The sequence below is a fragment of the Leptodactylus fuscus genome, chromosome 2, assembly GCF_031893055.1.
Source record: "Leptodactylus fuscus isolate aLepFus1 chromosome 2, aLepFus1.hap2, whole genome shotgun sequence".
Classification (NCBI taxonomy): Eukaryota; Metazoa; Chordata; class Amphibia; order Anura; family Leptodactylidae; genus Leptodactylus; species Leptodactylus fuscus.
This window is the reverse complement of record NC_134266.1, coordinates 167364539-167381186: the sequence shown is the minus strand read 5'-3', so window position 1 is coordinate 167381186 and position 16648 is coordinate 167364539. Positions and strand designations below refer to the sequence as shown.

Genomic DNA, 16648 nt, shown 5'->3' with positions numbered 1-16648 from the left:
GTCATTGATTTCGACACATCAGTAGTAGAGACAGAAGTCATTTGTATCCTTTTTAATTACGGTATGAGATTTAATTCTACAAATATAGATAGAGTGTCCAACACTCCATTCTGTTCCTGAGGTTCTCTACGAGTTATCCTACAAAGTGTATTATAGTATACACATGCTTATGTAAGTGAGAATACAATACTAGCAAACATGGATTGTCAATAGATTTAGAGAAGCTTTAAAAACAATAAGAAATCATTATGTAGGTCAAATTACAATGAAAGTAATAATAATAAAAAATTGAATCAATTACTATCAGGAGGCGGAACCATTCTTCAGCCCTTGATGTTACTGCCAGCCAATTGCTATTTAGTAGACTGAGTTTATCATCCACAAGACTGTCTTTTTCTCCTAGAACAGCTTTTAGGGAATCTCCTAAATCCCGGATATTCTTCAGTTGTTGCTGTCGTTTTTCCATCTCTTTTTGTGTTGTCTGTCAGAATAGAAACAAGTTCATGACATTGCTATTGAATAGACATATACAGTAGCAGATAAACTGTGTCTCTTCTGTGTTTATGAATATTTGTACATGTTTTGTGCTCCATTTTTAATCATTTTTTAATACTATTGTCATTACACAACACTTACTGTCTTTATCAACTAGGTATCTATTATGTTTCCTTAGAATAATCTGCTTACCTTTCTTTATTCACCATAGCCGTAGTCTTGTGTTGAAACATTTATCCAGAGTACTCTTACACAGGACCAAAATGACTAAAGGGCAGGTCTTATGACCCATTCCAACATTGTAATTGTACTTTGATATACTACTATGCTGTTTTTAATGTTATATTTGTGTATGTTAATAGCTGTATATATCCATTCACTATTCATAAGTCTTCCTCTCTGCATATTTCAGTTTTTAAAGCTGTGCTTCTATGAAGAGGTAGGTAAACATATATATGGTATTTCAACAAGTATATGGCTTTGCATTCAGAAGATGAGTGAAAGGTGGCAACAACCAAGGACCGTATTTTGGTTAATTTTAGGTTGCCAATTTTTTTTCTTTAGGTGAAGGAAACACTAGTAAGAACACATCTGAATAAGTATTCAATAGCAGTTATATACCTGTATTTGTTGAAGAGGAGTCCTCTTAGAGGACACAAATGTACACAGTGATTCCATCGATCAGCTGTTCCAATGGTCCCTATTGAAACTGAATAAAACTGTAGTGTGCCAGTGGCCCATACATACAAATTCCTCTTATCTGTTGTCATACAAGTTCAGGCAGCTCAAAGGCAGTTTCTGTATTCTCTGATACAAAGCTCCTGGCATCAATGTAACACCTGTACCAGGTCCCCCATCTAATATATGTTATTTATAACACTAATGTCTGCTTATGTCCCCCTCAGGCAATTGGCATTAAGGTTGCATAATAGCAATGATATTTATACTGTACACAGTTTATTCATCATTTTAAAGCTTTAGATGTTTTAAACTCAGTTCAGTTAAAATAAATATGTCTAAAAGGAGATTAAAAAGCATGTAAATAAAAAATAAGCATTAAAATGCATCAGTTTGCTAGATAAATCAATCACTTGCCTTAAAAAAACATCCAGGTTTGAAATAGGTAACATTGCCATTTTGAGTGAATTAAAACATGACTGTATAGTACAATCAAATGCCACTGTTGTTTACTGTGATTGGCATACTGGCTGTAATATATTAGATCTGGCAAAATATGCAGTTTGTTCCTTCAAATGTGACATTTGTCCTCTACACATGTAGATAAGATCCTGGTATAATTAAAGATTTAGGGAGACTGATGTTTTATATAGACTAGCATAAAAGCAAGCAAAAATGAGAAAAAATATTGAGCAGGAATGAGGCGTCACCTACTAGGGATAACTAAACGTCAAAATCTGGTCATTAGAATCTGCTGCATTTTGTGGTGTTTTAGGAAGAATTAATTCTTGCCGACCTTTGTTTTTTCGTTTTTTTGTTTCCAGTTTGAAAATAATTTTGACAGTCTTCTGTTCCTTATTGTGCGCTACTAAATTCAACCTATTTAACACTGACCATGGTCATGTGATTTACGGTCCATGGTCATGTGATGAGCACACAGGTGCTGCTCGTTATAATCACAGCACAGTAATCAAACATCTGCCTGGTAATCAGCTGTGCACCTGTGTGCTCATCACATGACCATGGACTGTAAATCACATGACCATTGTCAGAGTTTTATCCTCTAGAAGTAGCAGAATGAACGACAGCAAGCCGAAATCTAGAAAACCGTGAGGAATTGATACAGAAAGTATATTGGAAAATTGTATATCTTTTTATTGTACATCTGTTTGTCAATATTGGTCTAAAAGTGGCTAACCCCTTTAAGAAAGGCTATTCTTCTCCTACTTTTAGATGTATTCTCCGTGCAGCCGTTTGGTAGAAATCCCAGTTTTCTTCGTTATGCAAATTAGTTCTCTTGCAGCACTGAGGGCGGTCCCCAGCGCTCAAACAGGAGCGAGGGAAATCTCCAGCACCGCCTCTATCTTCTTCTGGAACGCCCTCTCCCTGTGTCTTCTTCCGTCCTGGGTTTCAATCTTTTAGGCTTCGGGCAGAGCAGATTGCGTGTGCCTGTGGCCACAAGAATAGTGGCCTCTTACACCACAAGTTTTGTAAGTGGTCATTTTCTTGTGGCTGCTTGCACAGTAAGCTGGTATAAGCAGCCATTTTATTGTGGCCTGTGGGCATGCGCAGTCTGCTCTGCCAGAGGCCTAGAAGAAAGAAACCCAGGACCAAAGAGAAAACAGGGAGAGGGTGTTCCAGAAGAAGATAGAGGCAGCGCTGGAGATTTCTCTCGCAGCATTGGGGATGTCCCGGTACTGTTTCAGTGCTGGGGACTGCCCCCAGTGCTGTGAAAAACTAATTTGCATACTGAAGAAAACCCAGATTTCTACCGAACGGCGGCGCGGAGAAGACATCTAAAGGTAGGAGAAGAATAGCCTTTCTTAAGGCTATTCCTACATGTCAGGGACAAAAAATGTCATTTTAATTATATAATCTCTTTAAATTATGAAAACTAATCCATTAATAATCTACATCTAGATTACATAAACAATATCAACTCACTCCCTAAAACTGGCTATACGCTTTAGAATAATGTCAGACAAACCACTTATCCCCCAACAATAGAAGTTGAGAGAATAAAGGATCTTTTTATTCTCTGGAATATAAGCTGCCATCAGAATTGTCTGGCTGTTGCTTACTCCTCTTTTCCTGTTTAAGTCAAAGGCCCCATGTAGAAGTCCTCTGCAATAAAGCACTGCGGGGGGAAAAAACGCGGCAGAAATGCATTGCAGTTTTTCCCACAGCACTTTTCAAAGAAAGTCCACTGAGTTTTTCCAAAGCTAATAAACATGCTGCATTTTTCATGCATTTAATGAAAATTAGCTTTTCTGCAGCTGTCTTTTTCTGCAATGTGAGGATGGGATTAGCCAGAATCACATTCACTATTTTGTTACTGTAAAACAAGGTGTCTTTTTCTGCAGCAGCTAAAAACACAGCATTTCTGCAATATGGGGCCTTAGTCTTGTGTATTCTCGGCCTATGGGGAAGGGGATATTTTAGGGTCAGAAGTAATGGCAGCTGACAAATATCTAAAGATTATAGCCAGCCTATAAGTTATTTCCTTGCACTAACAATGTGATAATTAAGACCACATAAATATAGATATTGTCTCCGCAAAACTCCTCTCCAAATACATTTCTTAGGGCCCCTTCACACGGAGTATATGCTTGTTGATTATGAACGTGTAAGGGCCGCAAAATTACACGTATTATACGCCCGTAACGACCCATTGAAATGAATGGGATCTGTTTTGAGCGCTCACATTCTGACACATGTATACATGCCAGAATGTGCGCCCGTAAATGCCATGTGAACTGGCCCTTACATGTTCCGAATCATCGGTGTTAAAACAGATTGTGCGTATCACATTGAAAGCAATAGGGAAAAAAGCAGCCCATTCATTTCTATGGGGAGCGCTCGTATGCCGGCTCCCATAGAAAGCAATGGGATCTGTTTTAACGCCGCTGATTCGGAATGTGTTTACAAGTTCACAATCAGTGAGCATATACTCTGTGTGAAGGGGCCTTTAGACTTCAATAACTAGAAGGGAACCTCTAAACATAGATGCAGTGAAGTAAATTTTAACTATCTATTTTATTCCAATTCTCTCACTATACAAATGAACCTATGATGTTATTGAAATCTTTACAAATTCCTTGTAAATCTGTAGAGCTTACTTGCCAATTGGCATTCCTATTATACTCACCTTGCTCCAGGCAATCTCTTCTTCTAAGTTAGTTGGCATACCCTCTTCAGATGATCTCTTTGTTACTTCAGTGTCTATTGTGGCCAACCATTCAGTCAAATTAGTCATCTCCTTCCGCAGCTTTCTTGAGAGTTTCAAGCATTTCTCTAGCACCTGCTTTCCTTCAGTTACCTTATTAAAAAAAAAAAAAATAGAAATAGCATGTAAAATGCATATACTCGGCTTACACGTATAAATACCACCATCAGTGCTGAGATGTCTTGTTGACAATGATCACTTTTAATTAACTGTCAAAATAATGTCCAATAGAAAGAAAAGAATTGGGATGTTTTTGACATATTAATAGCTACATTGATTGAAAAAAGACAAATGTTCCTCAATTACAACCTGTCTGTAATCTATTTATTTGTTCCAGAAGAAACAAAACAAAACTCACCTCAGAGAAATAATCCAGTCTTCCTTTCAAGGCATTGACTAATTTTAGCACTATCCATATTTTTAACATTATAAAAAATATTAAAAGTCCTTGAGAAGTTTGATGACTATATTAAAGAAACATTAAATCTAGAAATTATTATTATTATCATCATCATGCAATGATCTGGCCTCTGATGATTTACAGGATTTCCTTCATGCTCCTGCAGCCATCTTGTACAGTACTTATAGCTTTTTCACCTCCTCTCCTAAAACTGAAGATGTAATAACCACACAAACATCAGGTGAGTGTAGGGTAAGAAAGCTTATCTAAACTGAAGATCCAATAAAAACACAGTGATTCTTTTGAAGCTAAGGAAGAAAAGAAATAAACAAGACTTCATGATCATTTAGCTCTCTGAGCATAGTGATCTTCCCTTGGTCAGATATAGATTATGTAGCCTGACCGCGGTTAGGAGGAAGGATCTCCGATAGCGCTCCTTCTCACACTTGGGGTGAAGCAGTCGGTCACTTACAGTGCTGCGAAGTGCCGTCAAGGTCTCATACATGGGGTGGGATTTATTCTCCCGCATGGAGGTCACCACAGTCACCCACTACCTGTACTGGGTCCAGGGGGCTCCCCAGGACAGAGCTGGCCCTTCTGATCAGCCTGTCAAGTCTATTTATGTCCCTGGTAGATATATTGCTCCCCCAGCAGGCCACACCAAAAAAGATGGCTGAAGCAACCACAGAGTTGAAAAAGGCCCTAAGAAGTGGCCCCTGGACTCCAAAGGCCCTCAGCCTCCTGAGCAAGTAGAGTCTGCTGTGGCCCTTTCTGTGCAGCGCCTCCAGGTGATCAGACCAGTCTAGTTTATTATTGATAAGCACACCTAGGTACTTATAGGTCTTGACTATCTCAATGCATGACCCTTGGATCTCCACCGGGAAATATGGCTGAGGTCTTGGACACAGAGAAAAGTATCCTTATTTATTTTTATTAGGCAGGATTCACACTACTATTAAATTCCATTATGAAGGTGTCTGTTCAAAAAAAAAAAAAAAATGGACACCTATCATAACGGACACAAATGGACACTAACTGATGACTGTCAGTTTCTGTCCGTTATAAGTCCATTGGCTATAGATTTCAATGTTAAAAAAAAATAATGGACACTCGCTGTTTGTTTTTTTCTAAAGGACAGAAAAGTCCTGCATGTAGGATATTTTTGTTCGCTGGAAAAAAAAACAGACTTTGATATAAACGGTCAATAACAGACAAAAGATAAAATCCCATCTTGAAATGAATGGAAATTTCTACGGTTCAGCTAGTGTCCTTTGCTAAAATCTTGGACAATAGCCACGGTCACTGCTGACGGTCATCAACAATAGTGTGAACGCCCCCTTAATTGTATAAGGAGACAAAATAGAACCAAATTTTTTAAAAATGTGTTTTCCTCAGGATAGGTTATCAATTAAACACCGGCAGGGGTATGAAGAGGCTTCAGTATTTGTATAATCTTCAGTAATTATCAAGCACAGTACAGGACATTGGTATGTATCATAGCTCAAACCATTTACTTGATTGGGACTGAGCTGCGATTAGGCCATGTGATGTCAAGTTCATAACATGGCTTGTAAAGAAGAAGTGGTGTTCAGGAAGTGTTGCTGCCACAATCAGCTGATTCACTGGGATCCTGGATGTTGGATCTTACAGATTGATTACCTATTCTAAGAATAGGTCACCAATTTAAAAGTCCCAGAAAACCCCTCTAATGGTGCATTCACACAAAGCAAAATGGTGAGAAATTTGGTGTGGAATTTCAGCGCTGAAAAAAAGCCTCCCATTGACTTCAATGGGTTCCTTTTTCTGCTAGCACTATTAAACATATTGTGAATGAGCTTTAGCACACAAAGTTCCGATACTAGGAAACAGCTGATCTGTGGGGGCCTCATTAATGGGAATCCAACTCATTAAAAAAAAAAAAAAAACTATGTCCCATCCTAAACAGCTGAATAATCACTTTCAAATACACTCTTTAGCTGCTGAAGTACAAATTTTTAAAGAGTAATAGGGATATTCATGCCAATAATGTGGAATATATTAGGTTATTGTCATGTCGTCAGGATTTATACATTTCAACACTGGTACATCAGTGCAGGGACAGATAAATTTATGTAACACTATTCAGCTTTGTATATAACCAGAGAGCAGGCCAAAGGTGGAGCTTGCTGACGCCCCTTAATGCTGCAATTGTGTTGGACAGTGTAAACAGATTGTATACAGTCTAAACGCAATGTCTATGGGGGAACTATAATTTTATAGGGCAGCAAACTGTATATAAGTCACAATATTTCCATAGGGGCATTATACTATACTATGTAAGGAGACTTGCAAATTTCCAGTAAGTTTAAACCTAGCGGTATTATTATAGCAATATAGTATTGTTATTTTGGCAGTCAAATAACAAATTTACTAACAATAATTTTGAATTGTATCAAATTTTAAATTCATGCAACTTCATTTTTTTTCTGTGTGGCCCTGATCATCAGATCCCTGCACTAAGGTAAAATTATTTTAGTGCAGTACACATTTTGTGTTCCTATATGCCCATACAAAATGTTCAGGAATTTGGTGTACACCAGAAACAGATTGCCAGTGAAAACCTGTAGTAAAATGACTCTTATTAATGTAGCCTATTGTATTAGCTCTACTTTAAAAATCCTGAGACTTAAAAATGTAAGTTAAATAACAAATTATCCATTTAGCAAATTAAAATAAAATACAAGTCATGTGTGTAATTTACCCGGCAATGTTAAAAGAAGAAGAGCTAATTGAAAATAATGGGTTATTATAATCTTTGCATTAGCATTGCATATTGTATATATCTATAACAAATGCTATTTTCTAAAATCTCTCCAAAGGGACTGTAGTTTTATTGAAGGCAATTACAAAGTCGAAGTTCTAAGTTCAAAATGTGCAACATTTGTGTATCATTTATTTATTTCTACAATTAGACTGGATTCTGCTGTTGCATTTTGCTAAGATAAACATTGCTCTTTAATTCCCAGAAAACTAAAATAGATTCTGCATCTCACCATGAAGTCTTGGTGTAGAAGAATTGAAAGGCTGCCATCTACAGCACAGATATTTTTGTAACAGTCGCTGCTTGGCTATCATTCTTGCTTTTGTGCTGTATGCACTCCTATTTTATACCCGTTCATTTGTAATGATACAGGGAAACAATGAAAGGGGTATTGAAGACAGAGGGTAGCTCCTATTCATTTCAATAGTTTACTCATGCTTTAGCTAACATACATACAAAATGTATGCAGCTAACACAATGGCAAGAAATCAAAGTTGACTTAATCTATCTATTGATTCTTTAGGCTAGGGTCAATGAATGCTACTAATGGATTTCCTATATGTACTTTGTGTCTTGAATTGCTGTGTGGATTAATGGTAACAATAAATCTAGGTTCAGAACTGTGCTGTATAACTTGCATATATTTTTATCTTATAAAGATAAAATCCAGAATACAGTATCGGAGGCGCCTACTCATCCATTGATGTCAAAGGTGACCAATTTATTGCTACACTATATCCATGTGTCATCATTCATTTGTACATGGGTAACCATAGAGTATAGTGGGTGTTGTTGTGTAGGAAATATTATATCATAATTGGTGGTGTCATATTTATATTGGTAGTCACTAACTTTCCTCCTCTGACTGTCTCTTAATCCTTTGGTACTCAAAGATAAAATAGAAAGTTTTGCTGATGATGAAATCTTACCAAATGAGCATCCGTTAGGGAGGTAGAAAGCTCATTGAGTTGCTTGGAATCTAAATTCTGTAATACTGGGCTGCTTTCATGCTCACTAGTAATGTATTCACTACTTGATAGGATTTTAAGCGAAATTTTAAACAGTACGAGCTACTTTTCTCCTTCATAGAATAATTTGGAAATTGCCTGAAAATTGCTCATAGATGTTATGATTAAAATGTCTAGTTACAAAAAGTCTCAGTCTATTTGTAGCCTTTGTGTGGCTCTGCTAAAACAAAGTGAGGCAGCTGCATTAGATTGTAGGTTGTGAAAGGCATCAGAACTTTTTTGTAGAAAGTGTCTTCATGATGACAGATGTATATTCATGATTCCTTCAGAGATATAATGAAACATCACTGTGAAGAAGGATTTCTGTACTCTTTGGATAACTCACACACAATAAACTGAAGTACAAAGTGACTGCAGTGATGCTATTTATAATGGATCCATGACAGTCATACTAGATCAGTTTCAGAATGATTCCAGCAAATCCCAGATCTCAAAAGCAGCCATAGTGAATGGTAAGGGACATTAAGCTGAATGTAACCACAGCTTTTGTAGAAATATGCAAATGATGACCCAAGTGCATAGGGGTGTGCCAAAGATTCTGGATTTGAAACCTAAATACAGAGACCTCAGACACTCTGACATGACCCACTGCAGTTAAGCTTCAAGGGCATATTTCTAAAAAAAAAAAAAAAAAAAAAAATTTCAAGGCAATGGGACATCCATTGATGTGTATGGTATGGCGTGTGTCAATTTAAGGTTTGCTGCAATAGCATGTTTAACTGAGTCAAGTGTGAAGTTAAGCATTGTTCAATCTGTACATCTTGGCTGCACATAACATGAATTGGTTTCACAAGAAATTGGAGAATTTAAATCACATTAGAGATCAGTGTTAGAAAGTTCAGTATGCTATATACCTAGCTGCTGTTGCCTTAAGGTTACCATGCCCAAATAGGAAGCTTCTGCAGTTTTCAGAGCTTTGATATGCTGATCTAATTAGTAGCTAAGGAGTGATATATTGTTTTCCTGCTCGTCCAGTTGCCTGCTATTATTTGTACTTTAGTGAGGCTCTGAACTCAGAATGTTCATGCTGGATTGCTGTATTACTGTACTACTGACCAAAGATCTATTGCTGAAAATTCACTTTCCTCTTGGTTTTGGCCCCTCATTCTCATGATCAGTGGGGGTCTGAAAAGTTGGATCCCCACTGATCTGTAAGTTAGGATAGGGGATAACTTGTTTAGTAGAAAAACCCCTTGAATTATTGCAAGCTAATACTGAAAATATAATTAGAAAATTATGCCAATACTAATGTAGGAAACATATATTTGTTTATATTTGTTCATCTATGCAGATAAAAGCATCAAATCACCAGGTTTGACATCTACAGTAGATATAAGTTATCTGTAGAGGGTTTGGGGGTAAAAGAAGAATAGAAATTTAAAGATACTCACTAAGTATACAATTGTACAAGTTTTTCTGTAGAAACAACATCATCTGGAACCTACTCCAGATGAAGTAGTTATTGTATACAATAAACTTTCATAAGATTTGTATTTAGTGTTATGCAACAAGTACATCAATATACAGGGTGAAAAAGTTGTATAAAAGATACATATACTGTAAGGCCACAATTATATAGACAATTTTTTAATCTATGGTGTCTTTGGAAACCACAGTGTATGTAAGGTCCAAAATCTCAGTGTGCAGTCCTGGGTCTGGACATTCAAATGTCCTATTCTGGTGTAGGACAATGAACTGAGGACTTGGGATATGCATGAAGATACTGAAGTACATACGGCCCTATTCATTTCAAGGGTCCATTTGCAGTTTGTCAGACTTGGACTTGCACTACAGACATTGAACTAAGTGGACACTCAGTGGGTTCTTATGGAAAAATACCTCTTGGAAATTGCAGCATGTCAGTTATACCTATGGAAACACCTGTGGTTTTCCTATAGGTACAATGGAAGCAGAAAGTCCACAGAGGAAACCTCTGCAGGCTTTCTGTGAAAACCACTGCAGGAAAAACTGTGATGCATTGCCAGCGTGGGTTTTCCCATATCGCTTTTCGCTGCAGCCGCTAAGTGGGCCTTAGCCTAAAGGGTTTTCTAACCTATTCTTAGGATACTGTTGTTCACAGATACTGTAGGTCAGTATCATGAGAATACAACTGTGCAAAATTGTGACAACATATTAGTCAATTACTCCAGTAATGATTTTTTTGCTTTGTTGGTGTTGCCAGGTCATGTTATGGGCAGTGGCTGCAGCACACAGATGTCCACATAGGGATATCATTATTGAACTCAATTGAAACTCAATCTGAATGGGCTCTGAGCCATGTGACAGTTACTTGTAAAGCTGTTGCACATAATTTGAATTATATGTGAAATCTGAGTGTAGCCTTAAAGGGGTTGTCCCATCTCAAGGATCCTATCTATACTGGTAGCTTATGCATATTGAAGACTTTTTCTAAATATATTGCTTTAGAAATTCTGCTTTGTTTGCCTGGTATGTGAATTTATGCCTCTCATTGTTTACACTGTGTTGCTATAACCATGGACCTGGGAGATAGGACAAGTGACGTCACTTACTCACCGCTCTTGCTGGCTTCGGATAATTGCAGTTTGCTGATAAAGCCTGGTCTGTAATCTCTCTAAGTAAACACACAAATAACACTGAGTCCATTCTGTACTAGAATCTGCAGATTATCTGACCTGCAGAAGTGTTGTTTGCCCTTTTCAGCAGGAAGGAGGAGGGGGAGAGAAATATAGGAAGTGAAAAGCAGACACTGCATACAGCCTGGCTGAAGGGCTGAGATGCCCCAAGTAGCGGGCTGCACCAAAAAAAAAAAAAAAGTGCTGCAGGAAAAACCGTGGCGGAAACGCTTTGCATTTTTTCCACGACACTTTTCACATAGAGTCCAAATAGGTTTCCTTTGTAGACTTTCTCTTTCCATTATACCTATAGAGAAACAAATGGAGTTTCCATAGGTATAATTGACATGCTACAATTTCCAAAAGTGCAATGGTTTCCGTATGGTATCCGTAGCAAATATTTTTTCACGAGGTGTGAATGGGATTCACTAGACTATAAAACGCTGCATTTATGCCACGTGCGACCCTAGCCTAAAGAGGTTTTCTAACCCTGATATTGATAACCTATCTTTAGGATACTGTAATTCTCAGATACTTTACTTCACAAATATCAGATCAGGGGGTCCAATATTTGGAACTACAGCAATCTGCTATTTCAAAGAAGCTAAATTGTTCAGGCGAGCACTGCTGCCCTTTCACTGCTGCCCACTCACTGCTTATAGTATCATTCATTTTATAGTGCCCGTGCTTTGTATTACAGCTCTGTCTCATTCATTTGTATGGGAAAGAGCTATAATAAGGCAATGTGACTGATCAACGTGACATTAGATGCTTATGAAGTGCAGCTGAGCCAAATGACTGATCAGTGGGGGTTCATTGTGTTGGGTCCTTGCTAATAGGATATTGATGAACCGTTCTAAAGGTAGCTCATAAATATTTACCCCTTTAGGGTATGACCACAGAAAAAAATGCTGCCTTTGTGATTTTCTCGTGTGGCTCACATGCAGATTTCTCTGCAGAACTCCATGGTATTAATCCACAAGTAATTTCACTTATGCTTTTTTTAAATTAAATATGTGGATTGGATTTGCTTACATTTTATCCACTCTGGTACAACTGTAAATCCCTGCAGATTAGCCACCAGCAAATTTGCGATGGCTATCCTTCAGTGATTTCACTCAGTGTGTCCCTGCCTCACCTGAATGCCAGGTAACTATCCCTTTTGTATAGCAATTCTTAATTTTAATATGTAGAGCATCAAGCATCTCGGTGAGTTTTTTTTTCTTGCACATAATATTCTAAAAATTAAAGAACGTGTCTTACTTCAATTGGCATTAAATAAAAAAAGGTTGAGGCAATTTGGAAACTTAATTAAGAATTACTCCCTAGTCATCTAAATTAGCGTATAGTCTCCAACCTGGAAGGTTTCTCAATTTATAGCACAATACTCCTCTATGAGGGCACATAGCATGAAAAAGACCTTTGTTGGTTTCAGATAAAAATGACTTAACACTAATACTAAATTCACAGGGAGTCCTGCAGTCGGCAATGAAACAGATTAAAATAATGTATGCTGTGACATTTCTGAATCTTATGTGCAATAGACTGAGGATAGTGTAGGTAGAAGTGGTAATGGACAAACACCCTGCTGGCAAGCCTGAAGCAACATTTTAATCAGACGCACATTCTGGAATTTTAACAATCTGCATTACTTCTGCTAGGCTGTATCCATACTTGATAAGTGCAACATGTTTACATTTTTATCTATGTGTACAAGACTGACATATGACCGCAGCAAAAATATTTTATTTGTATTGTTGGGAAGAACAGTAATCATAATGGACACCTACTTAAAGCTTAAAGAGGATATTCTGTCGAATAAGGTTATTGCTACCTACTTACGAACATAGCAGAGTTGAGCTTGTCAAAGCAGTGGAGCTAAGCTGACTTTTTATGTAACGTTGATTCATTTCTATACGACTTGTATTATATGATAATACGCAAAAGAGAAATTCTGATAACAGACTTAGCTCTGCTACATCTGTAGGTAGCAATATTCAACTTATTAATACAAATGGTAAGAATTTACATAGTTCCAACATCTTCATATCTTTCAGTCTAATGTTAGGCAACTCAGGTGGGTTATGCGTTTTGATGAAAGTAAGCTATTCTTGTCCGTGCCATGGGGTAGATTTACTGTATATTCATGCTAAAAGTCAAACACTACATAACATGAACAACCTTTCTATATCAAAGATGGCTGAAATATGCATTATAATTAGGTTATGTTTTCTAGTTGTACGGACCAATAATCACTTCCGGTGTAATAAAAATGAAAAAATTAAATCCTAGACAAAAAAAATCTGACCAAAGTTGTGAAAATCTAAGGTTTTTCAATTATATGGACAATCATCTAGCACGCTCTGAGGGAGAAAAAATGGATTAACTTCAAGCAGAGATTTAGATATCATTTTACATATAGATAGATGTGCAGATGTAGCAATGTTTAACATAACAAATAGTGAATCAGATGATGTGTTAGTTACAGATGTATTACAACCATTCTATCCTAGAAGCATTGCAACTAAGGAAGAATAACCCAGCCATATAACATCATACAAACATCATACAACACTTCAGTATCACACAAAGTGCCTATAAAGTGCTTACAGCATACACCGCCATAATAAAGAGTTGCCAGGGCTCTGTATGATTCTGCTTTGAATCCTGTGCATAACAGATAATATGCTAAAAAATGCTGTAGTGGACAGGACCAAGTAGGACTTTGTTCTAGTTTTATCTATTAGTCACATTAGGCTTTGTTCACATCTGCATTAGACGATCTGTAAGGAACATCTGTCAAAGATTACATTAAAATATATGGACAAAACAGCACAGCATGTGGGGCAACATGGTGGCTCAGTGGTTAGCACTGCAGCCTTGCAGCACTGGAGTGCTGGGTTTGAATCCCGCCAGGAACAACATCCTCAAAGAGTTTGTATGTTCTCAATGTGTTTGTATGGATTTCCTCCCATTCTACAAAGACATCCTGATAGGAAAATAAAAACTACATTGTGATCCCTATATGGGGCTCACAATCTACATTGAAAAAAAACAAACAAACAAAACAGCACAGCATGCGTGTCTGGCAGAATGCATGAACAATGATTGAAATGGATCCAACATAGATGTTAGTATCTTTCACATGAAATACAATATATTCTAATAAGCCAGAACAATAAAAATACATAATGGAGACCACCCCCGGATGAAGGCACTCACACCGAAACGCGCGTAGGGGTTATGTGTCTGCTCCTACCAGGTCTCAGACTACATTTCTACTTAAGGGTATGCGTCTACTTTTATGTTTCTGACATTGTATCTTTTGCATTCTCTTCCTCAGTGTGACTTGTGCCTGGGGTTTCTTCTCCATGATGTAACTATTTGTTGTTTTGCTGCAATTACCATTTATTAATAAGACCCTGATTACATGTAGCCTATACTAAGTTTATAGTACTCTGTTAGACAAGCATTTTAAATTACTATACTGAGTACTTTTTCCACTTACTGCATGATCTATTTTGATTCTGGTACTAGGGCTTTCTATCATCTAGGTCCTTCTTAATACCTAATATATTTGTTAGCCATATTTGGGTTATGTAGGATACTTACCTTTTTACTATTTATTGTACCTACATTGCACCCCATTTAACACTTACCATACTACTGATACCTGGTTCCTGCGGCTGACCCCTTCTCTGCGTGTTGGTAACAGTCGTCCTCAATGCTTTTTAACAATAGTATTCAATAAAGTATATTTTTATACATATGTTGAGTATTCCTTCTCCATTTTTCTAGTTTTTGTGTGTTAGTTTTGGATTATAGGAATACATGTTAATGATGTGACCCATACAGAGGGAATTCAGTATGTTTTCTTATTTTCGCTGTTCCCTTGATGACATGTTTGTTATTTATAATGGAGACAGGCTAGATTTTGATTCTAGCAGTAAGTAATATAGAGAAGAAAAACATTAATAAAATATCTCATCACTACATGAAGATAGAATACAATCTAGGCAGGTCAGTCAGAAGACAATGGTTTACCTTAGCTCCTAGCTCATTGTATTGCAGCTTTAAAGCAGTAAGTCTTTCATCCAGATCTTTAGGGTTCTCGGTTTGCTGTTTTTGAACAATTTGACGTCCCGTTTTTATGACTGTTTCTACTTCAGATTTAACTTCACTTAAAATTTTGTACAGTTTCTGTGGAAAGATGCCAAGGATTATTTAGGAATTTCCAAATTGTTACAGTACAACTTCCCATAAAACATTCATTGTTCAGAGTAAATGATACAACCATTCTTAGAATGGCTGCCAAATCCTTTATTGGATACATTTCATTTTTATTTATTTTTTTTATTATAGAAAGCGCTCAGGTAATAAACTTGCAAATGATTCCATACATGAGACCATTGACAATACTTAAACGTATTCATCAGCCTCACATATTTTTTCTACCTCATCTGAGGTAATGGAATCTATTTTTATGAAGGACTTATAAAATATAGCACTATAGCTTACAGTTCAGGTTTGCTCCATGAAAATGTCATGGGCTGGTAATACTTTCTGCTTTTTAAGGCTGGAATGATAGTGATTCTTGATGTTGCTTGGTGCGCACAATGGAGAACGTACTCTGATGATTTTATGTAACGTAGGATTAACCGGAAACACTGAGACAGCATTACGTGATAGTTAAAGTTCATGTCTTATGATGTGCCAAGTGCTAGATGAATAAATTATAGTAATATATTGCAGTTTTTATGACTAGTAGTTATAAGTGAAAGTGCATTAGCAGTGACAAGTGTGATACTACATAAATGTCGAAGTGTAAGACCCCCTTTCTAGGCATCTAGTATGAAATAATAAGGAATCCACAAGAATTTTCAGCAATTAATATTATTTTTAATTAAAACTCAACAGTACTCTTTCCATACTTGGACTACAGAGTATGAGCGCTAAAGTGAAATGGCTTTTTAAACTCATCTTTCTCCTAAGTGCTTGGAATAATTTACCCCTGGCTATGCTTACTGGACCCTTTAATGACCTCACAAACAAACAGATTAAATACACATTTGTTCTCTGCTGCTTCATTAAGCACAATAATTGAGAGATACACTGTTAGAATTACAAAAACACATAGTAAAATAACATTTGAAACATGGGAATTATTGACTAAAGATACAAATGAGACAGTTATATAATTGTCCAGAATAAACCCTATATACTTTGTTATCTAAATACTGCAGACTAGATTAGCATCATAAATTAGTGGTTTATGGTAATTGACCAAGTGGCCTTTTAATCAGGCCCACAATTAAATGAACAGACTTTTGTAGGACTGTTTATTCTGTATTACGGACTAATTTAAAAGGTCCTACTACCAGCTGACAAAGGAAAAAATGGTTATTGGTTGATTGCATCACATTTTAT

At 36.9% G+C, this 16648-nt stretch overlaps 1 protein-coding gene across 12 annotated transcripts in view; it reads right to left on the bottom strand.

The window, feature by feature from the left end:
- The window catches only part of DMD (dystrophin), a 1873751-nt gene that overhangs the window by 990705 nt on the left and 866398 nt on the right, over nucleotides 1-16648 (bottom strand). For all 12 annotated transcript variants that reach the window (XM_075265063.1, XM_075265067.1, XM_075265060.1 and 9 more), the window contains 3 exons: nucleotides 15266-15421; nucleotides 4322-4492; nucleotides 302-481 (listed from right to left, as the gene is read on the bottom strand). In XM_075265063.1, the coding sequence (XP_075121164.1) occupies nucleotides 302-481; nucleotides 4322-4492; nucleotides 15266-15421 (507 nt within the window). The remainder of the gene's footprint in view (nucleotides 1-301; nucleotides 482-4321; nucleotides 4493-15265; nucleotides 15422-16648) is intronic.